The sequence below is a fragment of the Anolis carolinensis genome, unplaced genomic scaffold, assembly GCF_035594765.1.
Source record: "Anolis carolinensis isolate JA03-04 unplaced genomic scaffold, rAnoCar3.1.pri scaffold_11, whole genome shotgun sequence".
Lineage (NCBI taxonomy): Eukaryota > Metazoa > Chordata > Lepidosauria > Squamata > Dactyloidae > Anolis > Anolis carolinensis.
The window spans coordinates 226,021-253,846 of record NW_026943822.1 but is presented as its reverse complement, the minus strand read 5'-3'; the positions used below and the strand labels follow the sequence as shown (position 1 = coordinate 253,846).

Below are 27,826 nucleotides of genomic sequence, written 5' to 3'. Positions count from 1 at the left end.
GAAAGGAAGGGGCCTGAGGCTGTTAGGAATGGTGGGAGTTGGAGTCCAAAACCCCTGCCAGCAAACCACAAATCCCGACCCAAACGAAAGAAGAAGGGCTTGAGACCACGGCTTACCTTTCGCCCCCTCTACCGCCACTTTCTTGACTCCAACCTCCCCCCTTTCAAAAAATAAGAGGTGACTGACAGCCGTGGGAGATTGACAGCCACAGCCAGCGGCGGGTCCGAGGGAGGAGGGGCTCTGCGACGTCCCCCGCCCCTCCCTCCGCCTCCCATCCCTCGCTCTCCTCCTCCTCCTCCTCCTCCTCCTCCTTCTCCTCCTTCTTCTTCCTCTTCCCGGCTGCCATGCGGCTGCCTCTCGCTGCGCCCCGGTGAGACAGCCAAGGGGGCCGGGGCGCCCCTTCCCGCACCTCCGCCTCCGCCCGGTAAGACCGCAGACCCCTTCCCTCCTGCCTTCCCTCCTTCCTGCCTTCCTTCCTTCCTCCTCTTTCTTCCCTTCCTTCCTTCCTTCCTTCCTTCCTTCCTTCCTTCCTTCCTTCCTCTTTCCTTCCTTCCTTCCTCCTCTTTCTTCCCTTCCTTCCTTCCTCTTTCCTTCCTTCCTCCTCTTTCTTCCCTTTCTTCCTTACTTCATTCCTTCCTCCCTTCCCTCCCTTCATTCCTTCTTTCTTCCCTTCCTTCCTTCTGTGCTTCCTCCTCTTTCTTCCCTTCTTTCGTTTCCCTTCCCTTCTTCCTTCCTTCCTTCCTTCCTTCTTTCCCTCCCTTCTTTTATTCCTCCTCTTTCCTTCCTTCCTTCCCCTTCTTTCCCTCTCTTCCCTCCCTTCCTTCCTTCCCTCCCTCCCTTCTTCCTTCCTTCGTCCTCTTTCCTTCCTTCCTTCCTTTCCTTTCCCTCTCCCTCCCTCCCTCTCTTCCCTTCCTTTCTTCCTCCTCTTCCTTCCTTCCTTCCTTCCTTCCCTCCCTTCTTTTATTCCTCCTCTTTCCTTCCTTCCCTCCTTCCTCCCTCTCTTCCCTCCCTTCCTTCCTTCCTTCCTTCCTTCCCTCCCTCCCTTCTTCCTTCCTTCCTCCTCTTTCCTTCCTTCCATTCCTTTCCCCCCTCCTTCCTTCCTCTCTTCCCTTCCTTCCTTCCTTCCTTCCTTCCTCTTTCTCTCCTTCAACTCCCAGGACTTCGCCCTTCCTTTATGGCCCTTCTTCTTCGTCTCCCCCTTGTTGTTGTTGTTGTTGTTGTTGTTGTTCGGATCCCAATGTTATTTCGTGTGTTTGTTTCCCGGAGAGAGGGAGGGGTGGCGCGGAGGGAAGAGAGGCGAGGAGGCGACGCGTCTCTTTCTTTGTTTTTGGGAAGCGTCGTTCTATTGGGACGCGCGGTGGGGTGCCGGAGCCTGCCTTTTGGGGACATGTCAACATAGAACGGACCCTTCGATCTATCTATCTAATTACGTCTAACTATTTACATCTATGTATCTTTCCATCTAACTATCGATCATCTAATTATCATCTTTCTATTCATCTATCATCTCTCTATTTATCATCTACCTATCTTTCCATCTAGCTATCTTTCCATCTAGCTATCTTTCCATCTATCTATCATCTTTCTATTCATTTATCTATCATCTATCTATTTATCATCTATCTATCCATTTAACGATCTACCATCTATTCATCATCGCTCCATGCAGTCATGCCGGCCACATGACCTTGGAGGTGTCTACGGACAACGCTGGCTCTTCGGTTTAGGAAGGGAGATGAGCACCAACCACCAAAGTCAGGCACGACTAGACAATGTCAGGGGAAAACCTTTACCTTTACCTCTATCTATCTATCTATCTATCTATTTATCTATCTATGTAATTATCTCTCTATTTATCTTTCCATTTAACTATCTATTATCTATCTATCTAACTAAATAACCATCATCTATCTATCTGGAGCCCCCGGTGGCGCACTGGGTTAAACCCTTGTGCCGGCAGGACTGCTGAGCTGAAGGTTGCTGGTTCGAATCCAACCCAGGGAGAGGGCGGGTGAGCTCCCTCTGTCAGCTAAAGCTCCCCATGCGGGGACATGAGAGAAGCCTCCCACAAGGATGGTAACAAACATCCCCCCTGGGCCGAAGGTCTTTGCAGACAGCCAATTCTCTCTCTCGGATTTCTCAAGTCGCTCTTGACACGAAAAATTAATATCTATCTATCTATCTAACTAACTATCCATCATCTATCTATATATCTATCTAACTATCATCTATCTATCTTTCATCTCCGTTGTCGAAGGCTTTCCTGGCCGGAAAAACTGGGTTGTTGTGAGTTTTCCGGGCTGTATGGCCATGTTCCAGAAGCATTCTCTCTTGACGTTTCGCCCACATCCATGGCAGGCATCCTCAGAGGTTGTGAGGTCTGTTGGAAACTAGGCAAGCGGGGTTTATATATATCTGTGGAATAATGTCCAGGGTGGGGAAAAGAAAGAACTCTTGTCTGTTGGAGGAAAGTGTGAATGTTGCAATTATCTAACTAACTAATTATCGGGTTGCTGTGAGTTTTCTGGGCTGTATGGCAATGTTCCAGGAGCATTCTCTTCTGACGTTTCGCCCGCATTTATGGCAGCATCCTCAGAGGTTGTGGGGTCTGTTGAAAAGTAGGCAAGGGGGGTATATATATATATATATATATATATATATATATATATATATATATATGGAATAATGTTCAGGGTGGGAGGAAGAACTGTTGGGGGCAAGTGTGAGTGTGGCAATTAATCTCCTTGATTGGCACTGAATAGCCTGACTGCTTCCTACCTAAGGAAGTACACAGAGAAGCCACTGAAATCCACAAGCAAGTCAACAATTTGAACAGAAAGGAGAAAACCATGAAAATGAACACAATCTGGCTCCCAGTATTAAAAAACTCCAAAATCAGAACAGTAAATCAAGAACAACACTCTGAAAACAGGAGGATTCCAGACAGGAAACAATCAAGGTGGGCTAACACCTCCCAACAAAGGATTCTCTCAGGCAGGAGCAAGCCAGGCTTTGAAGCTGCAAGGCTATTTAATGCTAATCAAGGTGATTAATTGCAAAATTCACACTTGCCCCCAACAGACATGAGCTCTTTCCCCCACCCTGGGCATCATGCCACAGGTATGTAAACCCCGTTTGCCTCATTTCCAGCAGACCTCACAACCTCTGAGGATGCCTGCCATGGATGCGGGCGAAACGTGTCTATTCCCTACATGAATATCTTGGATAATAAGGAGGGATTAAGGAAAAGCCTATTAAACATCAAATTAGGTTATGATTTTACAAATTAAGCACCAAAACATCATGTTATACAACAAATTTGACAGAAAAAGTAATTCAATACACAGTAATGTTATGCTGTAATTACTGTATTTACGAATTTAGCACCAAAATATCACGATATATTGAAAACATTGACTACAAAAATGGCTTGGATAATCCAGAGGCTTGGATAAGCGAGGCTTGGATAAGTGAGACTCTACTGTATTTATATTTCTCTATCTGTATCTCTTGATCTGTCTTTATTTTATTTTATTTTATTATTTTATTTGCCCTCTGTGTTCTGGGTCCTGATCTGATGTGTTTGCGCTGGAGGCAGAAAAGAGAGAGAGAAAAAGGGAGAGAAGGGAGAGAAGGGAGAGAAAGAGAGAAAGAGAGAAAGAAAGGAAGGAAGGAAGGAAGGAAGGAAGGAAGGAAGGAAGGAAGGAAGGAAGGAAGCGCCTTTCGGAGGAGCTGCTCCTCTTCCCGTTCGCGAAGGGCCCGACCCTGCCTTCGGACGATTTCGTGTAATTAACGCGGAAAGCCTCTTAGTTAATCCGGGGCGATCCTGTTTGCTTCAGCCCTCCTTTTCCTCGTCCGCCTTCTGCCGCTGCTCCTTCGGAGGTGGAGGGAGAGGGAGAGAGAGAGAGACCCGCGGCCTCCCCCTAATCCCGCTTTAAGCCTCTCTCCAGGAAGGGGGCAGGAGGAGGAGGAGAGGGGCTGGGCGCCGGACCCCCAACACTTTCCTCTTCTTCTCCTCCTCTTCTCCTCCTCCTCCTCCTTCCAGGCTTGACCCCGAGTGAGTTAATTGAATGCCTTTGATTCGGGGGCTTTAAATACACCTGGCGCCATTTCGGGGCAGGATTATTCCGGGCTCAGTGAGTGTATTTACATTGCCCCCCCCCCCCCAACCTCCTCCTCCTTTCTCTCTCTCTTCCTTAAGCTCCGGGGCGGGCGGCGGGGCTCCTCCGAGGTGTAACTAACGCCGAGCGCGGCGGAGGCCAAAGAAGAGGACGGTCCTTCCCTCCCTCCCTCCCTCCCTCCCCCGAAAGAGAGGGTGGGAGAGGAGCCCTTCTTGCCCTTTCGCCTCGAGGAGCCCACTCGCCAAGGGGAAATTCCGTGGGCTTTTGTGGTGGCGGGTGTTCCGGGGGCGCCTCCGTGGCTGAGAAAGGACTGGGCCAGAGCGCATCCTGACCCGCCAAGGCAAGGCTCGCCCTCCTTCCTTCTTTTCTTCCTTCCTTCCTTCCTTCTTTTCTTCCTTCCTCCGCCGCTCCCTTTCCTCCGAGGACTTTTTCCGATGCCTGATCGTTTCTCTCCCCTTCCCTTCTCCCTTCCCTTCCTTCCAAATACCCTTTCCCTCTCCTCCTTCCCTTCTCTCCGGACTCTTCACACAGGCCTCCGCTCTTTCCTTTCCTTCACTTTCTCCACCTCTCCCTCTTTCCTTTGGACTCGCTTTCCAAATGAGTCCTCCAAACTGATATTGGGGAGAGTTAATTGTAATGATAACGTTTATTGTTGTTGTTGCCGCGGCTGTTTCCCATTTTCGTTTTCTCTTTTCCCTTCCTTTCCTCCCTTGCCTTCTTTCCAAATGTCTTTTTTTCCGGGTGTCGGGAAATTGTTACCCTTCCCTTCCCTCCCCTTCCTTCCTTCCTTCCTTCCTTCCTCCTCCCATTCCCTCGGACCCTCTTTCCAAATGCCTTCTCCAAAAGGATGTCTTTCTTTCCTTCCTTCCTTCCTTCCTTTTTTCTTTCCTCTCCCTTTCCTTCTCCTCGGACTCGCTTTCCAAAGGCTTTCTCTAAACAGATGTCAAGGAAGTTGGTTGTCTCTCTTCCCTTCCCTTTCCAAACGCCTTCTCTCCGAAGTGGTGTCTTTCCTTTATTTTTCTCTTCCGCCCTTCCTCCCCTTCCTCTTTCCTCTCGTTTTCCTTCTCGTCCCAGGGCCTTCTCCAAACAGATGTCAGGATGGCTTCCCTTCCCTTCTCCTTCCCTTTCTCTTCCCAAATGTCTTTTCCAAATGTCAGGAGGGGGTTTCGCTTTCCCTCCCATCCTTCCTTCCTTCCTTCCTTCCCTTCCTCGTTTCCTCCTCCCTCTTTCCCGGCACCTTCCCTCTTCTAGGACTCGCTTTCTCCAAACAGATGCCAGCGGGTTGGATTGTTTCCCTTCCTTTTCCTTTTCCTTTCTAAATGCCTTCTCCAGAGCGGCGCCTTTCCTTTCTTCTTCCCTCCCTTTCCTTTCCTCCGTCTCTTTCCAAAGTCTTCTCCAGAGTGGCCTCCTCCTTTCCTCTCCTTTCCATTCCTTTCCTTTTCTCCTTCTCTTTCCAAATGCCTTCTCCAGAGTGGCGCCTTTTCTTCCTTCCTTCATTCCTTCCTCCTTTTCTTTTTCTCCTTCTCTTTCCAAATGTTTTATCAAAAGAGATGTCTTTTCTTTCTGGCTTTCCTTTTGTCCTTCTCTTTCCAAATGTCTTCTCCAAAGAAATGTCTTTCCTCTCTCCCTTTCCTTTCCTTTCCTTTCTTCCTTCTCTTTCCAAAGTCTTTTCCAGAGTGGCGTCCAACTTTCCTTTCCTTTCCTTTCTTTTCCTTTCCTCCTTTTCTTTCCAAATGTCTTCTCCAAAGAGATGTCTTTTCTTCCTCCCTTTCCTTTCCTCCTTCTCTTTCCAAATTCTTTCTCCAGAGTGATGTCTTTCCTTTCTCCCTTTCCTTTCCTTTCTTTTCCTTTCCTCCTTCTCTTTCCGAAAGCCTTCCCCAAAGTGGTGTCCTCCCTCCCTCCCTTTCCTGTTCCCATTCCTCCTCTTTTCCTTCTCCTCGGACTCCCTTTCCCGGCGCCTTCCCCAACAGATGCCAGGAGGGGTGACTGCCTCCCTTCCCTCCTCTTTTCGCGTTTCCCTTCCTCCTCAGAGGCGTCTTGGGGAGGAAGAGGAGGCGGTGTCCCTCCCCACGGGGCCTCTCCTTCCTCACTCGCCCCTCTGCTCTCTCCTCCTCCGCGCAGGAGCTTCGCCGTCGATGGAGCCGCTGTCCGGAGGATCCTCCGCCGCCGTCTCCACTCAGCTGGGCGCTGCCCCGGGGCGCGACTGTGGCTCCTCCTCCTCCTCCTCCTCGTCGTCTTCCTCGTCGTCTTCCTCCTCCTCGCCGCCCTCCAAGCCGGAGCTGGTGCAGCCCTACTCGTCCGCCCTGAAGCCCAACCAGGTCGGGGAGACCTCCCTGTACGGGGTGCCCATCGTGTCGCTGGTGATCGACGGGCAGGAGCGCCTCTGCCTGGCGCAGATCTCCAACACGCTGCTCAAGAGCTACAGCTACAATGAGATCCACAACCGGCGCGTGGCGCTGGGCATCACCTGCGTGCAGTGCACCCCGGTGCAGCTGGAGATCCTCCGCCGGGCCGGGGCCATGCCCATCTCCTCGCGCCGCTGCGGCATGATCACCAAGCGCGAGGCGGAGCGGCTCTGCAAGTCCTTCCTGGGCGAGCACCGCCCGCCCAAGCTGCCCGAGAACTTCGCCTTCGACGTGGCCCACGAGTGCGCCTGGGGCTCGCGGGGCAGCTTCATCCCCGCCCGCTACAACAGCTCCCGCGCCAAGTGCATCAAGTGCGGCTACTGCAGCCTCTACTTCAGCCCCAACAAGTTCATCTTCCACTCCCACCGCCTCCCCGACGCCAAGTACACGCAGCCCGACGCCGCCAACTTCAACTCCTGGCGGAGGCACCTGCGGCTCAGCGACAAGGTCGGTTCGGCGCTCCACCCCCGGCCCGGCCCGGCCCCGGCCCCGGCCCCCCTGCACTAGCCTCGCCCTGCCCTCCCCGAGCTCATCCGGCCCACCACGTTCCCTCTCGGTCTGGATGCATTTCATGATGGTTTTCATTGTTTTAATTAGATTGTTCACACTCTATTTTATGTCACTATGTCTTTACTTGTGCCTTAGCTTTTGTGTTGGGGGAATCTGACAAAGTCCAGTCGTGCTCATCTCCATTTCTAAGCTGAAGAGTCCGCGTTTTCCGTAGACACCTCCAGGGTCATGTGGCAACGGGCATGACTGCATGGAGCGCCCTTACCTTCCCGCCAGAGCTGTACCTACTGATCTACTCACATTTGCATGTTTTCGAACTGCTAGGTTGGCAGAAGCTGGAGCTAACCGCTGGAGCTCACCCCACTCCGCGGATTCGAACTGCTGACCTTTCGGTCAGCAAGTTCAGCTGTTAGGCTCAAAAGAACCCTCAGCTGGGGTGATTCCACCATAAATACAGCAGAGTACCAGAACACCCCCCCCCCCCAAACTGCTGAGCTTCTGAACTTGCTGATCGAAAGCTCGGAGGTTCGAATCCGAGTGGAGTGAGCTCCCATTGTTAGCCCCAGCTTCTGCTAACTTAACAGTTCAAAAACATGCAAATGTGAGTAGATCCATAGGTACCTCTCCGGAGGGAAGGCGGGAAGGTAAGGGTGCTCCATGCAGTCATGCCAGTGGCCACATGACCTTGGAGGTGTCTACGGACAACGCCGGCTCTTTGGCTTAGCAATGGAGATGAGCACCAACCCCCAGAGTCGGACACGACTGGACTTACTGTCATGGGAAAACGTTTATCTTACCAGAAGTGAACTTCATAACCAGCAGGAACTTACACCTGGTGAGCTGGGATAAGCGTCCATTCCTTAGGATGGCTTAGGACAGAAGAGTCAGAACTTTAAGTTCAAAAATATTTGTTGGGGAATCCGAGCTGTGAGGCTCAAACTAGTCCTCCCTTGATTCTACCATAAATATTGCAGAGTACGGAGGGGGGGGCAATATCCAAAAATAAAAAAAGTTTTTACAAAAACTCTTTGATAAAACGTTTCTCTGCTCCTTTTCACCAGTCCTTTAAATCTATTTTCCCTCTTGGCTCAGCACACACATGACTGGGCCTGTAGCTTCAAAGCGGCTCTTTGATTGAGGGTGCTACTCCAGCTCACCAAACAAGGATTCCCCTAGGTGTAACACAGCCAGGCATTGAAGCTGCAAGGCTATTCAGTGCAATTCAACCAGACCAACAAAGGATTAACCTTGGTGGAAGGCGGCCAGGCTTTGAAGCAGCGATACCACTCTGTACTATTGAAGCTGACCAACCAAAGATTCCCCTAGGTAGCAAGCAGCCAGGCTTTGAAGCAGCCAGGCTATTCAGTGCAATTCTAGCAGCCCAAAAACCATTCCCCTAGAACGCAAGGAGCCTTCTTTCTAAGCAGCGAGCCTATTCCGTTGCATTCCAGCTCACCAAGCAAGGATTCCCATAAGAAGAAACCGGCCAGGCCACGGCTATTCCACCTGGCCAACCACGGAGGCCCATCCGCCACACAACACACGGCCGGCCACAGCTTGCATTATTACAGTAGTTTCACTTATCCAACACTCGCTTATCCAACGTTCTGGATTATCCAACGCATTTTGTAGTCAGTTTTCAATATATCGTGATATTTTGGTGCTAAATTCGTAAATACAGTAATTACAACATAACATTAGTATGTATTGAACTTCTTTTTCTGTCAAATTTGTTGTATAACATGATGTTTTGGTGCTTAATTTGTAAAATCATAACCTAATTTGATGTTTAATAGGCCTTATTATCCAACATATTCGCTTATCCAACATTCTGCTGGCCCGTTTATGTTGGATAAGTGAGACTCTACTGTATATGTTTTTAGTTGTGTCTTAGCTTTTGTGTGTTTATGTAGTCCCATGGGGAGGTGGTGGCGGGATAGAAAAGAATGATGATGATGATGATTGTTGTTTTTGTTGTGATGATGAAGGGCGCGGACGAGGAGCTGAGCCACGCGTGGGAGGACGTGAAGGCCATGTTCAACGGCGGGACCCGGAAGCGCACGTTCTCCCTGCACGGGGGGGGCTCCTCCTCGCTCTCCAAGGGGCCCCCCGCCCCCTCCTCCGCCTCCGCCTCCGCCGACCTCCCTCCGGCCAGCAAGGCCCTCCGCTGCGCCCCGGAGCCGCCCGCCCTGGCCCTGCCCGCCGGGAGCGGCGCCCCGCACGGGGCCGGGCCCGCGCTCTCGGCCGTGCGCAGCTACCCGGTCATCCCGGTGCCCAGCAAGGGCTTCGGCCTGCTCCAGAAGCTGCCCCCGCCGCTCTTCCCGCCGCCCTACGCCTTCCCCGCCTTCGGACTTTGCCCCAAGAAGCAGGACGAGGCCCTGGGGGGCGGCGGGGGCGCGGGCGGGGAGCCCGGCAAGGGGCTGCCCCCGGGGATGTTCTGGGGGCCGCACCCGCCGCAGCAGCCCCCCCTGCAGCCCCCCAAGGAGGGCGGGGGCGGCGGCGGGGGCGGCGGCGCGGGGGGCGTCTACCCGCCCTTCCCGATGTTCTGGCCCGCCTCGGGGAGCCTCCCGGTCCCGCCCTACCCGCAGCAACAGAGCCAAGCCAAGGCGGCCGCGGCCAGCGCCGTGGTGGTGGTGGCGGCGGCGGCGGCGGCGGCTGCGGCGGCGGCGGAGCCTCTGGGGCTGAGGGGGGAGCACCTGGGGGCGGACCCCCCCGCGGGAGGGGAGGGGCGGGGCGGGGGCACCCCGCACGAGGCCTCCTCCTCCTCCGCCTCCGCCAACGCCGGGCCCGAGGGCGAGCGCGCCTGCCCCAGCGCCCACGAGAGCCAGGAGCGCGCCTCCGCGGCGGCCGCGTCCGTGGAGGAGGCGCTGCTCCTGCCCCGCAAAGGGAGCTACCTCTCCGCCTTCCGGCCCGTGGTCAAGGACGCCGAGAGCATCGCCAAGCTCTACGGGAGCGCCCGGGAGGCCTACGCGGGGGGCGGGGGGGCGGGCGGGGGCGCGCACCACCCCCCGCGGGGATACCTCTCCCCGGACTTCCTCAGCGAGGAGGGCAGCGCCAGCTACCGCTCCCTCTCGCCGGGCAACGAGGCCCTGGACGCCGAGGAGGAGGAGGAGGAGGAGGAGGAGGAAGAGGAGCCCGACGTGGACGTGGAAGGGCACCGCTTCGCCGAGGAGGAGGAGGAGGAGGAGGGCGGCGAGGCGCGGGACCGGGAAGGAGAGGCCCCGGAGGAGGAGCGGGAGCCCACCCCCACGCCCGCAGCCCGGGCCCCCGAGGAGGAGGAGGAGAAGGGCGCCGCCGAGGCCGAGGCCGACGGGGGCGAAGAAGGGAGGCACAGCCGCGGAGGAGGAGGCTACGAGGTGCGGACGGGCGCCGCGGATACCGGGGGAGGGAGGGAGGCGGGGCAAGGGAACGCGGGTAGCGGCGGAGGTGGCTCAAGTGGGGATCATCGCACACTCATTCCCAAGATTAGCCTCGCTCGCTTCACTAGACCTGGGCAAACCTGGCCTCTCCCTCCAGGTGTTTTGGACTCCAACTCCCACACAAATTAGTACCCTAAAGTAAACTCAAGTCCTTTTCTGAGGGCTCAGGCTGGTACACTAGGACTCGGACTCCCCTACACCAAGGAAATATTTTGCGTTTACCTATAGGTAAACGAACTTTCCCAAGTTCCAGTTTGCATTCCCAGTCCCATAATAATAATAATAATAATAATAATAATAATAATAATAATAATAATAACAACAACAACAACAACAACAACAACAACAAGAAAACTCATGACCATTCATCATTCACTGCACCCTCGCAGTGATGTTGACCGGCTATATCTGCCTAGAGGATCAGGGGGCAGAGGACTCTTACAAGTCAAACAAGCAAAGAAGAACATGCTCTGGCAGAATAGGTAAAGCAAAGTCAAGAACCTGCTTTGATTGAAGTCAAAAATCAGAAACTCCTCAAAGCACAGCAGACAAAGAATCAGTACAAGAAGACCGCCTGAGGCTGTTAGGAAGGGTGGGAGTTGGAGTCCAAACACCTGGAGGGAAGACCCAAGTTTGCCCAGCCCTGTTCTAGTTGGATCCCAGGCCTTCGAAGGGGAGGTCCACTGAGGCCCCTGTCTCCTGGAGGTTCCTCCAAGCCTCCAGTCCTGGGAAACCGCAGCAGATGCTCCCTGAGCTGAGCCACCAAGGGAGGATTATGGGGGGGGGGGGGGGGGAGGGTTGGGGCCAGGGAGGGAGGAGGAGCGCCAGCTTCACCCTTTCCGGGGCTCAGCCCAGCGGACTGAGGGTGTTACAGGGCCCAGCAAAGGCAGCAAGCAACACATGGGGCACCCCCTCTCTTAATGTCCCCAGGTCAAGCTTGCCCCCCAGCATAGCCCCTCTCGTCTTCCTTCCTGTCTGCTCCAAAGCTGGAGTCTTGCATTTGCCCAAAATCCCTCAAAGTGGTGGGCCTTGGGGCTGAATCCTCTTTTAGCACTGCATTTCTGCAGGGAGGAGCTGTACTATAATAATATATAATAATTATTATTTTATTTTTATACCCCACCCCATCTCCCTGAAGGGACTTGGGGCGGCGGCTTACATGGGGCCAAGCCCAGGTCACAAACAATATAAAAACATAACAATAAAACAATCAATCAACAATAAAACAAGTCATGGGTCAACATACAATAAATATACTAGGCTCACAGCCTTCCCTCTCCTTAAGTTGAAGGGTAGGCCCCGAGCTTTGGGTATGTTTTGCTTGTCTATTATTATTATTACTTATTATTGCTTATTATTACTTATTATTATTGTTATTATTATTGACATAAAGACACAGTATGACACACAAACGAGATATATATGCTGGATTTCCTATCACAAAATCACAAGTCGAACACTTCCCAAGTGTTTAGGACTCTGTGATGTATTATTATTATTATTATTATTATTATTATTATTATTATTTATTGACACATTGACATAGTATGACACAGCAAACAAGATATATATGCTGGATTTCCTATCACAAAATCACAAGTCGAACACGTCCCAAGTGTTTAGGACTGTGTGATGTATTATTATTATTATTATTATTATTATTATTATTATTATTATTATTATTGACACATAGACATAGCGAATGAGATATATATGCTGGATTTCCTATCACAAAATCACAAGTTGAACATGTTCCAAGTGTTTAGGACTGTGTGATGTATTATTATTATTATTATTATTATTATTATTATTATTGACACAAACACACAGTATGACACAGCAAATGAGATATATATGCTGGATTTCCTATCACAAAATCACAAGTCGAACACGTCCCAAGTGTTTAGGACTGTGCAATGTATTATTATTATTATTACTTATTATTATTACTTATTATTATTATTATTATTATTATTATTATTATTATTATTATTTATTGACACAAAGACATAGTATGACACAGCAAACGAGATATATATGCTGGATTTCCTATCACAAAATCACAAGTCAAACACTTCCCAAGTGTTTAGGACTGTGTGATGTATTATTATTGTTGTTATTGTTACTACCCACCCTCTCTTCCCAAGGTAAGCTGGGCATGTTTAGCCTGCAGAAGGGAAGCTGAGAGGAGGCCTGATGATCAAGATGGGAGGGGAGGGTAGTCATAGGGAGGAGGGAGCGAGCTTGTTTTCTGCTGCCCTGGAGACTGGTGGGACAATGGCTTCAAATAACAGGAAAGAAAGGATTTCGAACTCCATGACTGTGAGAGTTGTTCAGCAGTGGAACTCTCTGCCCCATGTGGAGTGTGGTGGAGGCTCCTTCTTTGGAGGCTCTGAAACAAGAGGCTGGATGGCCATCTGTGTGGGGGGGGGGGGGGCTTTGAAAGTGATTTTCCTGCTTCTTGGCAGAATGGGGCTGGACTGGATGGCCCATGAGGTCTCTAGGATCCTATGATTCTAGACTCAGGGCGGCTTCCAAAACAAGTAATACATTCCATGCCCCACACAGTATAAAATAACACCTTAAATCACACATTTAAATAAAATTAAAAGCAGAAACAAGCAATCCTCGACAAGCATAATGGACTATGGCGCCATGGAATGCAGTCAGCAGTTAAGTTCTGTTTCAAAAGAGGAGCATGAAATCGAGGAATATAAAATGACAAGTGTCACTACAAATAGGTGGATGATCAGTCGAACAGGGGCCATGAAGTATGAGTGGGTTGCTGTGAGTTTTCCAAATTTCCGAAACATATGGCCATGTTTCAGAACCATTCTCTCCTGACGCTTTGCCCACATCTATGGCAGGCATCCTCAGAGGTTGTGAGGTTTGTTAGAAAACAGGCAAAGGAGATTTATATATCTGTGGAATGATGTCCAAGGTGGGAGAAAGAAGGAACCCTTGTCTGTTGGTGCCAAGTGTGAATGTTGCAATTAATCACCTTGATTAGCACTGAAAAGCCTTGCAGCTTCAATGCCTGGCTGATTCCTGCCTGGGGGATTCTTTGTTGGGAGGTGTTAGAAAGGAAGAAACTATGAAAATGCACAAAATCTGGCTGCCTGTATTTAAAAAAAAACCCTCTTAAATCAGGACATGCTACACAGAGAAGCCATTGAAATCCACAAGCATGTGGACAATTTCAGCAGAAAGGAGGAAACAATGAAAATGAAAACAATCTGGCTACCAGTATTTAAAAAAAAACCTCTACAATCAGGACAGTAAATAAAGAACAACACTCAGGAAACAATCAGGGCCAGTAACACCTCCCAATAAAGGATTCCCCTAGGCAGGATGCAGCCAGGCTTTGAAGCTGCAAGGCTATTCAATGTTAATCAAGCTGGCCAATTGCAACATTCACACTTGCTTCCATCAGACAAGAGTTCTTTCTGCCACCCTGGACATCATTCCACAGATATATAAACCTCCCTTGTTTAGTTTCCAACAGAACTCACAACCTCTGAGGATGCCTGCCATAGATGTGGGCAAAACGTCAGGAGAGAATGCTTCTGGAAAATGGCCAGTCAGCCCGGAAAACTCACAGCAACCCAGTGATTCCGACCATGAAAGCCTTGGGGGGGGGGGGAATTACTCAGCCTCCTCTCCATAAGCTAACTAGCTGTGCCCGGCCACGCGTTGCTGTGGCAAAGTGGTGGTGGTATTGGTTAAAAATTGTTGTGTAATTTTTATTTGACGTTATTTGCATTTTTTTATTAATTTTATTTAAGTTATATTTTTATTTATTATATTTTATTATTTTATTATATTATTTTTAGTTATTTTCTGATATTGTAGTATCTTATTGTATTAATTTTTAGTGTTTATTATTATTATTTTTTGGGTTGCTAGGAGACCAAGTTGGCAGCAATTGGATAAAAGCAATTATTCCTCTCTCTCTAATTAGGACTTTATTTTTCTTTTCTTTTTGTTGTATCAACCTAGAGGCGTGGATGATGGGTTGTGTTGTCAAATTTCGAAGTTGGGGGGCCTGTTGTTTTGTGGGTCGCCGTGATGCCATCACTCTTTTATATACAGTAGAGTCTCAGTTATCCAAGCTAAACGGGCCAGCAGAAGCTTGGATAAGCGAATATCTTGGATAATAAGGAGGGATTAAGGAAAAGCCTATTAAACATCAAATTAAGTTATGATTTTACAAATTAAGCACCAAAACATCATGTTATACAACAAATTTGACAGAAAAAGTAGTTCAATAGGCAGTAATATTATGTTGTAATTACTGTATTTACGAATTTAGCACCAAAATATCACAATGTATTGAAAACATTGACTACAAAAATGGCTTGGATTATCCAGAGGCTTGGATAAGCGAGGCTTGGATTAGTGAGACTCTACTGTATATAGAAGATGTACACAGGTATGTTTCAATATTTTTTTAAAATGAGAGTTTATGTTTCTGGAAACTCACAGGGTCTCCTCCCCTAGGAGAGCTTCCTTGGGGGCTTCTAGAGGAGGCACTGGAGAGTTGAGGGTTTGGAAAGCCCAGTTTTGAGTTGGGGGGATTCTCCTTCCTCAGGGGTCTCCCCATGAAAGGGGAGGGGGTTTTGGAGGCAGAGAGAGGCCGCTGGGCCTGGCTTGCTCAAGTGAAAACCCATCCATGTCCAGAGGCTGAGGGTCCTTTCCTTCTCTGCTTCTTTCTCCGGCAGGTGTTCCCGCCCCCAGCCCGGGAGGACCCCCCTCCGGCCCTCAAAGCCAGCCTCGCTTTGCCGGTGGGACAAGGCGCCACCTACCTCCGCAGCCCCGACAGGAACGGTAAATATAAAATAAAATATAAATACAGTAAAGCAAACGATGAACCAACTTCAGCTCTCCCTCCAGATGTTTTGGACTCCAACTCCCACCATTCCTAACAGCCTCAGGCCCTTTCCTTTTCCCCCCTCAGCCGCTTAAGCGAAAGGGAAAGGAAAGGGCCTGAGGCTGTTAGGAATGGTGGGAGTTGGAGTCCAAAACAACTGCAAGGCCCAAGTTTGCCCATGCCTGTTCTAATTGGACCCCAAGCCTTAGACATGGCTTTGTGTGCGACTCATTTAGGTTGAATCCCTGCCTTCCCTGGGTTGCTGTGAGCTTTCCGGGTTGTCTGGCCATTGTTCCAGAAGCATTCTCTCCTGACGTTTCACCCACACCTATGGCAGAGGTTGTGAGGGACATTGGAAACTAGGCAAGTCAATTTTGTGTATCTGTGGAATAATATCCATGGTGGGAGAAAGAACTCTTATTTATTTGAATGTTTCAGTTGACCACTGTGATTAGCATTTAATAGCCTCCCAACTTCGAAACCTGGCTACTTCCTACCTGGGGGAATCCTTTGTCGGGAGGTATTACTTCCTTTGGCCCAGTTCCTTTTAGGAGCCAACCCAGGATTTTATCAAAGTGTGTCTATTTTATATGACCTTATTTGTTTTATAATGATTGTGATTTTTTAATGCCTTTTAAATTTATTTGTGTGTTTTTGTATTTGATATTATTGTATGTTGGTTTTATATCTGTAAGCCGCCCCGAGTCCCTCTGGGGAGATGGTGGCGGGGGTACAAAAATAAAATTATTATTATTATTATTATTATTATTATTATTATCTATTTTATTGTTGATTGATTTGTTTTATTGTTGTGTTTTTACATTGTCTGTTTAGCCTGGGCTTGGCCCCATGTAAGCCTCCCCGAGTCCCTTTGGGGAGATGGGGCGGGGTATAAAAATAAAATAAAATAATAATAATAATAATAATAATAATAATAATAATAATAATAACAGTAATAATAATAATTAGATGGCCCTGATTATTTCCTGTCTGGAATTCCCTTGTTTTCAGAGTGTTGCTCTTTATGTACTGTCCTGATCTTGGAGTTTTTTTTAATACTTGGAGCCAGATTTTGTTCATTTTCACGGTTTCCTCCTTTCTGTTGAAATTGTCCACATGCTTGTGGATTTCAGTGGCTTCTTTGTGAGTCTGACACGGTGGTTGTGAGAGTGGTCCAGCATTTCTGTGTTCCCAAATAATCTGCCGTGTCCTGTTTGGTTCATCAAGTGCTCTGCTATGGCAGGAATCAGACAGCTTTTTTTCAATGCAAGTTTTTTCAATGCGAACTGTGTTCCTGTTCATGGTTTCCTCCTTTCTCCATGGTGCCTTGGGAGAGTAATCACTTCATACATCCCTTTTGCTGCTCTCCTTCAATATTTGTCCTCCAGATCGCACCGCCACTTTATGATCCTGTCCTCTGTGGTTTTTACTCCTACTTCCTTTCTCACCTCGAGTTTTAATCTAGTGTTCATGTGGCCCGCCCTTGGTTTTATTGTTCTTTGACCTTGTTTAATGTAGTGTATATTTTCTTTTATTGTGTTGTTTAATGTGCTATGATTTGTTGTTCTATTATATTTTGTTATATTGTATTGTTCTGGGCATGGCCCCATGTAAGCCGCCCTGAGTCCCCATTGGGGAGATGGTGGCGGGGTATAAATAAAGTTTATTATTATTATTATTATTATTATTTCTGTTGAGATTGTCCACATGCTTGTGGATTTCATTGGCTTCTCTGTGTAGTCCCCTAGGTAGAAAGCAGCCAGGCTTTGAAACTGCAAGGCTTTTCAATGCTAATCATGGTGATTAATTGCAACATTTCCACTGGCCTCCAACAGACAAGAGTTCTGGGTTGTTGTTTGTTGTATGTCTTTCGGGCAAGAGTTCTTTCTCCCACCCTGGACATTATTCCACAGATATATATATATACACACACATACCCCACTTGCCTAGGTTCCAAGAGACCTCAGAACCTCTGAGGGTGCCTGCCATAGATGTGGGTGAAACATCAGGAGAGAATGCTTCTGGAACATGGCCAGACAGCCCGGAAAACTCCCAGCAACCCAGTGATTCCGGCCACGAAAGCCTTCGACAACAGAGTGGCTTGCTTTTCAGTTTTCTGCCAGCTGCCTCCTCCAAAGGCGCCTTTTTCCTTTTTCCTCCTCCTCCTCCTCTTTGGCCAGCGATTAGGCCCCTCTCCCCCTCTAAGCCGGGCTTAACGAGGGACTTTTGTCCTTAATTATGTAATTAAGGATATATCAGGCTCCTACTTTCGTTGGCAATCGGTTTATTGCCTCTTAAGACCTAGGATAAGGAAAGACAATCGCTGGGCAGCAGCAGAAGCAATTGGAGGAGGATTTGGAAAAGCAAGCAATCCTCTCAGTCAAGGGAGCCCCCCCCCCCCCACACACACACACATCATTCCTAAACACGAGGAAGAGCTTCCCAATGGTTAGAGCTGTTCCGCAACGCCCGCTAAATAGGAATCTGGGGGTGCCTGGTGGCCATCTGTCGGGGGGGGGCTTTGATTGTGTGCTTAAGGGGGTTGGATTGAGTGGTCCGGGGGCTCTCTTCCAACTCGAGGGCTTGATGATTCTAGGGGCTATAGAGGGTAGTAACATAGCTCTACCAAAACTATTATTATTATTATTATTATTATTATTATTATTATTATTATTATTATTATTATTATTATTGGTCTTGGTGCCTTGGATTTGAGGCCTGTTCTTCTTTAAGGTGCTGATTCCGAAAATGGCATTGGATAGATGGCTTCAGGTCTTGCACAGGTTCTGTAGTTCTGAAACTAGAGCTGATGGGGGAAAACGGGGCCATTTTTGGAATCAGCAGTGTAAACAGAGCCAGGAAGAGGGCTCAGGGTGAGGCAACAAAATTGTGTGTGGGCCAGTGCCACTGCCATTTCCCCTGTCAATGTAATAATAATAATAATAATAATAATAATAATAATAATAATAATAATAATAATAATAATAATGAAAAATACATAAATAAATAAATTTATTTATACCCGCCTCCATCTTCCCCAAAGGGGACTCGGGGCGGCTCACAGATAATACGTAATAATAATAATAATAATAATAATAATAATAATAATAATAATAAATATCCCGAAACATAATATTACTACTACTACTACTACTACTAATAATAATAATAATAATAATAATAATAATAATAATTAATTAATAAGATTCAGAAACAGGGTTCACATGTGAGGCACCGAAATGTGTGCGGGCCAGTGCAATGATTACTGCCATCACCCCTGTCAATGTTAATAATAATAATAATAATAATAATAATAATAATCTATTTTGTTTGCTGTGTCATAATAAAATAATAATAATAAATAAGCCTCAGAAACAGGGCTCATGTGTGAGGCACGAAATGTGTGCGGGCCAGTGTAATTATCATTGCCATTATCCCTGTCAATGTAATAATAATAACAGTAATAATTTATAATTAATAATAACAATAATAAGACCCAGAAACAGGGCTCACATGTGGGGCACCGAAAAGTGAGGGCCAGTGCAATTATTACCATCATTATTCCTGTCAATGCAATAATAGTAATAATAATAATAATAATAATAATAATAATAATAATAATAATAATATAGTAATAATGAATAAAACCCAGAAACAGGGCTCACGTGTGAGGCACCAAAATAGTGTGTGAGCCAGTGTAATCGTCACCGCTATTACCCTTGTCAAGGTAGTAGTAGTAGTAGTAGTAGTAATATTAACAGGTATTATAATATATATATGTATGTATGTATGTATATATATGTATAAATAAAAGACCCAGAAACAGGGCTCACATGTGAGGCACCAAAATGATGTGTGGGCCAGTGTTATCATCATCGCCATTACTCCTATCAACGTAATAATTAGTAGTAATAATTAAGAAGACCCAGAAACAGGGCTCACACGTGAGGCACCCAAATGTGTATGGGCCAGTAACATCACCAACATTTTTCCTGTCAGCGTAGTAATAATGACAGCAGTAATTTATAGTAATAATTAATAATATTTTCCTCAAACCCCCCACATTTTTAAAGAAGTCTAAGCTCCAAACAGTTGGGGTTGAAGCCCAAGAGAAAGAGGTGCTTCCTTCTCCCACAGAGTGGGCTGCCAATGGATTCCTTCGGTTTGAAGGTAGACCCGGTTAAGGGGTCGGGTGGGGGCTGAGCTTAGGGCACGAACTGCATCGGCTTCAATGCGATTCGGAGGCCTGAGTCGGGAAGCTCCTCTTTCCCCAGCAACCTCTTCCCCGACCTTCAATTCATCTCCCCCCCCCCTCTTTTGTTGTTGTTGTTGTTGGGGCGCAGGTGAGGAGTCGCTCAGCATTGACATCATCAGCGGGACCCAGCTGGGCGAGAAAGACTTCGGGAACATGGCCAGAGGTGAGGGCAGCCGGGGAAAGAGCCCGGGTGCATTGCAGTAGTTTGATGCTATTTCAACGCTAGGTGTGCCTTTTTGTTGGACGTCATCCTGGGCGCCACAAGTCTCAAGTCCTCAATGAGTAGTTAGACTTCTAGACGATCTCATACGACCATAGGTAAGCAAAGAGACCTCCAAAGAACATCTAGATGGTCTCATAAGACCATCGATAAGGAAAGGGACCCTCAAAGGCCGGCTAGACAATCTCATCAGGCCACCAGAAGACCATAGATAAGGAAAGGGACCCTCAAAGACCATCTAGACAATCTCATAAAACCATAGGTATGGAAAGGACCCTCAAAGGCCATCTAGATGGTCAGATAAGGCCACCAGAAGACCATAGATAAGGAAAGGGACCCTCAAAGACCATCTAGCTGGTTTCATAAGACCACAGGTAAGGAAAGGGGGCCCCAAAGGCCATCTAGACAATCTCATAAAACCATAAGTAAGGAAAGGGACCCTTAAAGGCCATCTAGACGGTTAGATAAGGCTGTAGGTAAGCAAAGAGACCTTCAAACACCATCTAGATGATCTCATAAGGCCGTAGGCAAGCAAAGAGACCTCCAAAGACCAAGTAGACTTAGGTCGACCCTAAGTCTAAAGTTTAGGACAGGGGGCAGGTCAATGACCTTGGAGGGCTGCATCCGGCCCACGGGTCTTAGTTTGGAGACCCCTGGACTAGAGGATAGGACTAGAATGAGGGAACCCTCTCTCTATTCCCACACATGCCTGCCTGCCTGCCTGCCTTCCTTTCCTTCCTAGAAGGGGCCTTTCCTGTCTCTTTCCTTTCTTCTCCTCTTGTTTACCATCACCCCCCCATTTGTTGTTGTAGTAATGTGGTCTCTTTGAGGGATGATTCCTCTCTATTGGAATGTTTATTGCCCCAGGGCCTTGACCGCATGGTCAGCCCTATTTTTGGGTCTCTTCTGCCTTTTGTTTCCTCCTGAGAGCATGCATTTTGCCATTCTCCAGGCAAAATGTAGCTATTATGGGCAGGGGTCCCCAAACTAAGCCCCCCCCCATGCAGCCCTCCAAGGTCATTTACCCCCCCCCCCCCCAAAGTCTGAAATGACTTGAAGACACACAACAACAATCCTAATTAACTTGACTATCTCATTGGCCAGAAGCAGGCCCACACTTTCCATTGAAATCCTGATAGGTTTATGTTGGTTAAAATTGTTTTCATTTTTAAATATTATATTGTTCTTTCATTATTGTTGTTGTTGTTGTTTTGCACTACAAATAAGACAAGTGCAGTGTGCATAGGAATTAGTTCCTTTTTTTCTTCAAATGATAATTCGGCCCCTCAACAGTCTGAAGGATTGTGGACTGGCCCTCTGCTTTAAAAATTTGAGGACCCCCAATTTAGAGATGTATTTATTTATTTATTTCCAGCATTTATATCCCGCCCTTCTCACCCGAAGGGACTCAAGGGATATGTTGTTACTGTATTTTTACATTTTTACCTTTCTTAGAAGCTAGCCTAGAGAGCTAGTTAGCTCCAAGAATCTTTTCTATCTACAATGGATTTCTTTTTAACCACAATAAATATTTTTAACCTATAATTGAGACTCTGCAATCCTTTGCCAATCAAAGGAATAAAGGCTTATCCCAGCTCACCACAGGTGAGTTTCTGCTGCTTGAAGTGTGCTTCCCGCACTCTGCTGTATTTTATGTGGAATCACCCCAAGGGTGGCTTATTTTGAGTCTAACCGCTCAATAGATTCCCAGCTTTTAACTTGTATTGTGAGCAGCTTCCCCGAGAAAGCCTTGGCAAATGTTGCTTTCTTTTTCCCTCCACAGATGAGTTGCAAAAACTCCTCCTGGAGCAGATGGAACTCAGGAAGAAACTGGAGCGGGAATTCCAAAGCCTCAAAGGTGGTTGTTGCTGTTGGTATTATTGTTATTGTTATTATGTTATTATGATTATGAATGCAGTTCCATAGCACTGAGCAGGGCCATTCCAAGGGGTGTCGAACTGCATTACAGGCCGTCCCTAAATTATAAACATCCCAGTAAGATGATAGGAAGTGAGAGAAATCTACTAGGAAGGGAAATCCACTCCTGGAAGAGTTATTGTCATGGGGAAAAGGGGTCTTTATCAAGGCTTTATCTCCAATTTTTGTTTCCACAACAAGCCACATTTCTCACAGGGTCAGAAAGTGTGGCGAAATGGTCTGAACAGAGGCAGAGACAGCAACACAGATGCCACAGGGTGTCTCAGGAACATGAAAGGCACTGCAGACTACGTCAGCCATAGCGGAGCACTTGATGAACCAACCTGGACACAGCATAGTATTGGAGGACACAGAAATGCTGGACTACTTTAACAACCACCATGTCTGACGACACAAAGAAGCCACTGAAATCCACAAGCATGTGGACGATTTCAACAGAAAGGAGGAAACCATGAAAATGAACCATATCTGGCTACCAATATTTTAAAAAAACCTCTAAAATCAGGACAGTAAATAAAGAACAACACTCTGAAAGCAGGGGAATTCCAGACAGGAAACAATCAGGACGGGCTAACACCTCCCAACAAAGGATTGCCCAGGCAGGAACTAGTCAGGCTTTGAAGCTGCAAGGCAATTCAATGCTAATCAAGGTGGCCAATGGCAACATTTGCACTTGTCTCAAACAGACCAGAGTTCTTTCTCCCACCCTGGACATTATTCTACAGATATGTAAGCCCCACTTGCCTAGTTTCCAACAGACCTTACAACCTCTGAGGAGGTCTGCCATAGATGTGGGTGAAATGTCAGGAGAGAATGCTTCTGGAACATGGCCATGCAGACTGGAAAACTCACAGCAACACCTTCCTTATGCTATCCAAAGCTCAAATATATGTGTGCTTGTGTGTCTGAAGTTATACTTAAAACTGTACCTGTTCCGACTTGCAAATTCAATGTAAAAACAAATCTACAGAACCGATCTTACCGATGTTGTTCCTAATTTGGGGACAGCCTGTATTTCTCCCCTCTCAGATTAAAAGAGGGAGCTCTCCGAGGTGCTGAAGGAGGAGCCTGTCTGGGCTGCAACCTCAAAGGATTGGACAATACAAAAAGTAGAGCTAAGCATGAATGTGGGATGGAGGGAGAGTCGCCCAATCGCCTTCCTTGGGACATCCTAAGGAGTTAACTAGGCAACTCATTATTTAATTCTTTGCTCCATTATCTTTGCGGGATTTCATTTTAGGAAGAAAAAAACACATTCAGAAAAGTGTCTTCTTAAGGGAAGAAAGGAATGTTTTCAATCTCCCTCGGAACTGTAAAGGTTCCACACACACCTTCTACCTAACTAACAACGTCTTTTGCCTTCTCTGCCAAACCACAGCTCCCAGGATGCCATAGTGATGCCAAATTGCATTCATTCTACAATGTTGACCCCCCCCCCCCTCTCTGATTGCCATTTAAAAACAAAAGCCCTCTTTTCTTTCTTCCTTCCCAGACAATTTCCAAGACCAGATGAAGCGGGAGCTGGCCTACCGGGAGGAGATGGTGCAGCAGCTGCAAATTGTGCGGGGTAAGAGATGGGGCCACAGAGAGGGGCCCCCAAATGCTCCCCCCCAGTCCAACCCTCTTCCACCAGGCAGGAAAAGCACAACCAAAGCACCCCTAAAAGATGGCCACCCAGTCTCATAAACATTAGCAGGTTCATGAAGAAATAGGGCTATGGAACCAAAGACTCCTAGAGTAGGAAGGGACCCCAGAGGGCATCCAGTCCGACCTCCTTCCACCAGGCAATAAGATACAATCCAACAGAGGCTGGCCATCCAGCCTCCATTTAAAACACTGCAAAGATGTTCAGTCCCTATAGAAGCAGTGCTGATGCTGTTCAAGTGTACATACTGTTAGCACTTTTAGAATTTGCACAATTTGTGGATTCAGTTGCAATAATTACAACTAAAATAGAAGCCCCCAATAGTGCAATGGGTTATACCCTTGCGCTGACAGGACTGCTGACTTAAAGGTTGGGTTGCTGACCTGAAGGTTGCTGGTTTGAATCCAACCCGGGGAGAGCGTGGATGAGCTCCCTCTGTCAGCTCCAGCCCCATGCGGGGACATGAAAGAAGCCTCCCACAAGGATGGTAAAACATCAAAAACATCCAGGCGTCCCCTGGGCAACATCCTTGCAGACAGCCAATTATCTCACACCAGAAGTCTCTCCTGACACAAAAAAAGGCACTAAAATGGATAGAGTTTCTAAATAAGAAAAAAAAATGGGTTGACGAGAATGACATTTGTGGCGAACTCCATGGAGCGGCTCTAGAGGAAACTACGCAGGAATCGATAGGATATAAGAAGCGTAAATGGGGGGAAAAATCTAAAACTTTTTTATACAGTAAAGATATGAAAACTATACATATTATATAATAACACTATGTAACCACATTTGTAAAAAAAAAATCTGTTCCTGGTTTGAAAGTGTTATTTCCTGTTAAATTGTGCAGTCCCTACTTTGAAAAAAGTTGTTCTACTCCAGAAACCTAGTTTTTGTGGCTGCCACAAACTAGATTGAACTGGTTGAGACTTGATGAGGTATTCATTGACAAACAATAGCAAAATGTGCTGCAGGATGCCCACAAAAACAAAGTGTTTGCAGTTTAGCAAACTTTTTTCCATGTTTTTATGATAGAACCAATTAGGAAATGACATTTCTAACCCAGGAACAAAAGTCGTGTTACATAGTATAATACGGTAATTGTATTCACATGAAGAGTGTCTTATAAGGGGTTGGTTTAACCTCAGGTTTGCTAGCTTGCCTTATTCAGAAAGGAGGCATTGTCTAAAAATGTATGTCACCAACATGAAAAGTTTGGAAAGCTCTGTTCTAGGCAACGTCCAAGCTGAGTCCTCAAAGGCATCTTTATCTAAGAAAGGAATGCTGCCGGAAACCCTGGAGCCACATGGCAGCTGCCAGTCAAAGGAGACAATATGGATCTAGATCAGGCATGGGCAACCTTGGGCCCTCCAGGTGTTTTGGACTTCAACTCCCACAATTCCTAACAGCTTCAGGTCCCTTCCTTTTCCTTAAGTGGCTCAGGGGGGAAAGGAACGGGCCTGAGGCTGTTAGGAATTGTGGGAATTGGAGTCCAAAACACCTGGAGAGCTCAAGTTTGCCCATGCCTGATGTAGATGGCTATGATGATGATGATGATGATGATGATTACCCATTTTTTCCTCTCCACAAAGAGGCTCAAAGCGGCTTACATTAAAAGCATTTCAGTACAATTTAAAATCCACAAATATACAAACGTTAGAATAGTTAAATGCCAAGGGTCAGCCTCCCTGCCTTGCTTTGCAGATACGCTGTGCAATGAGCTGGACCAGGAGCGGAAGGCCCGCTATGCCATTCAACAGAAGCTTAAAGGTTGGTGGGAAAGGAGGGACCCCCCTCCACCCTCTGCATTCCACACATACAGCCCCCTCCCCTCCACACACATTATATTGGTCTGGGGTCCTCTTTCCGGCTGCCAAGGGCGAGGCCCTGCCTCCCAATCACAAGGAATGGATTCACAGAGCCATGAAACTCCAGATTTGAGCCCTGGGAGTTCAGGTGGTGTCAAAACTGCTACAATTCCGCAGTGTGGAAGGGGCCTTAGTAAGAAGATAGAGAAGCTTTCCTCATGGTGAGGAAAAGGAACTGACACAGGACAGCTCAGGCTGGTTATTTTCAAACAAAAGAGTCTTTCCCTCTTTTTAAATATCAAAGGGAATCCTTTTTCTGCCTACCTGACTTCCAGCAAAAAAGAGGCATTGACTACACTATGTAACAACATTTGAAAAATGTTCTGTTCCTGGTTTGAAAGTGTTATTTCCTGTTTAATTGTGTGACCCTTACATTGAAAGGAGTTGTTATCCTTCAGAAACTTTGTTTTTGTGGCTGCTGCAAACTAGGTTGATTTGGTTGAGACTACATGACCTATTCATTAAAAAACTAGAGCAAAAAGTGCTTCACAATGTCTCACCAAAATAAAAGTTTTTGCAGTTTCCTAAACTTTCCCCCCATGTTTTTATGATAGAACCAATTAGAAAAGTGATATTTTTAACCCAGGAACAAAAATGGTGTTACACAGTGTTATCATGCAATTAGAAGAGGACAATAAAACAGGCCTGCAAGATGGTTAGAATCCATTCCCGCACAACTCAGGGTGCCCCCCTTTCTCTGGGGTTTGGGAGGAGGGACAACGGGGAGGGTCCTTTCAGATGTGGGGTCAAAGGGCAGCTCAACCTGATGTCTGTCTGTCTCTCTCTCTCTGGTTTTGCCCACCCACCCCACAGAGGCGCATGATGCGCTGCACCACTTCTCCTGTAAGATGCTGACCCCGCGGCACTGCACCGGGACCTGCTCCTTCAAGCCCCCGCTGTTGCCCCAGTGAACGGAAGATCCCATCAGACTGACATCTCCCCCTCTAAACGCCCGCCCGCCAGACCTGCCTGAACAGGAGGAGGAGGAAGGAGGAAAAGCGTCCTGTAAATAAGCCAAACCAAGGGGGGATCCAGAGTGAGACCTCTCCCCCCTCCTCCCCGGAGCCAGCCATGTAAATAAAGACAAAGGACCCTTTGGACTGGGAATGGGGGCTCCAGGGGTCCCGAGTGGCGATGTGCAATGGATATAGAACCGTACTGTGAGTCCCCCCCCCTTTTTTTTGGTTTATTTCAATCTGGTTATTTATTTATCTGGTTATTTATTTATTTATTTATGGAAGGGTTTCTTTTTTCTGTATATTAACTGGCCCCGCTCCTTCCTTGTAAACTGTGGATGTCGAACAGCACTTTAAAACGGGAAAGAAGAGCAGGATCCTCGAAGGGGGCAAAGGAGCTCCCATAAGGCGGAAGGACAGTCCCACCCCCTCCATCCATCCACCCAACCATCCACCCCCCCCCCCCTTCACCTTTGTGGTCGTTGTTCCTGGAGAGAGAAAAACCCTCCTTCTGTCAAGTGACTGACCTCCTCATTTGGCTTTCCTGGTTTTGCTTTCCTATTTGTTCTTCTTTAATAAAAAGCTGACTTTTAAACAAAACCCAAGGCAGTGAAAGGGCCATCCCCATCAGGCGCACAATCTGCAGGGAAGTGATTTCTGGTGGAAGCGGATAGAGACCAGGCAGAAACGATTCTCAGAGAAACCTGAACACCTCCCTTGCAGACATCATGTCAACAATATTGAACAATGACAGTTCGCACAGGTTGAATATCCAGGAAACAAAAATAATGACCACAGATCACTTAGGGTGATTGTAAATGAGAGGATGAAGCCACCTGAACTAGTTTCTATGCTTGGCGTAGTCATTAATGAAGAATGGAGACGGCAGTCAAGAAAGGAGAAGAGAACTTGGAAGGAGGCAAGATCCCAAGTGTCAAGATAAGACATTTAGGAAGGTCCAAGCCAGCTGATTTCCCATTTCTGTGTACAGTTGTGAAAGCTGGGCAGTGAAGAAAGAGAAAAGGAAGAAAATCAACTCGTTTGAAATATGTTGCTGGAGAAGTGCTGGAGAAGATGCCACAAATGTCAAAAAGACAGATCAGTGGGTCTCAGAACAAACCCAGTCCAAACTCCCCACAGAAGCCAAGATGCTGAAACTGAGACTAGTGTATTATGGCCACATCATGCCAAGATAGGTCTCCCTAGAAAAGACAGTGATGCATGGGAAGGGAGAAGGAAAAGTGGAAGTAGCAGCCTTGAATCTGCGAGACCCCAGGATGGATCTCTCTCATTCACAGGATCTCTGAGAATCAAAATCGACTTGACAGGAATTAACAACAACAATTGATTTTTGTCGACCAAACTCCTTCAGATTAAGAATCAGATATGGGCCCTGGTCTGTCAGGAGGCACCTTGTTTTCTACCAATGTTGGGTTGCAAGTCCATTTACCTGCCGTTAGAGGTGGGTACACCGCCACAAAATACATAGTTTTGAATGCACAAGGTGTGTTGTTTTTCCTCCCCCAGAAATTGCCCTTTTGGGGTGTGGGTTGAGAACATGCAGTCCTAAATAACAACAACAACAATTCTCCTTTTGGCTCAATATGGGATACAACATC

The 27,826-nt window shown here is 47.3% G+C and overlaps 1 protein-coding gene and 1 long non-coding RNA gene across 3 annotated transcripts in view; one reads left to right on the top strand and one right to left on the bottom strand.

Moving 5' to 3' along the window:
- Positions 1 to 27,826, bottom strand: part of LOC107983519 (uncharacterized) — a 111,195-nt gene that overhangs the window by 58,994 nt on the left and 24,375 nt on the right. The window lies entirely within an intron of this gene.
- skor1 (SKI family transcriptional corepressor 1) lies at positions 343 to 27,826 on the top strand. Of its 2 annotated transcripts, XM_062963083.1 has the most exons (9): positions 343 to 424; positions 6,243 to 6,973; positions 9,025 to 10,392; positions 15,177 to 15,282; positions 19,669 to 19,743; positions 21,584 to 21,658; positions 23,231 to 23,305; positions 25,088 to 25,153; positions 26,065 to 27,805. In XM_062963083.1, the coding sequence occupies exons 2-9, from the start codon at positions 6,257 to 6,259 to the stop codon at positions 26,160 to 26,162; spliced, it is 2,580 nt and encodes an 859-aa protein (XP_062819153.1). In that variant the 5' UTR covers positions 343 to 424; positions 6,243 to 6,256; the 3' UTR covers positions 26,163 to 27,805. The 2 variants fall into 2 exon arrangements, with proteins under 2 accessions (XP_062819153.1, XP_062819151.1); XM_062963081.1 differs by lacking the exon at positions 343 to 424 and having other exon boundaries at positions 5,899 to 6,973; positions 26,065 to 27,826.

Coding starts and splice junctions, on each gene's coding strand:
- skor1 (XM_062963081.1), top strand. CDS start 6,092: ATGCCAGGAGGGGTGACTGCCTCCCTTCCCTCCTCTTTTCGCGTTTCC. Junction 6,974..9,024: donor ACCTGCGGCTCAGCGACAAG/GTCGGTTCGGCG, acceptor GTGATGATGAAG/GGCGCGGACGAGGAGCTGAG. Junction 15,283..19,668: donor CCGCAGCCCCGACAGGAACG/GTAAATATAAAA, acceptor GTTGGGGCGCAG/GTGAGGAGTCGCTCAGCATT.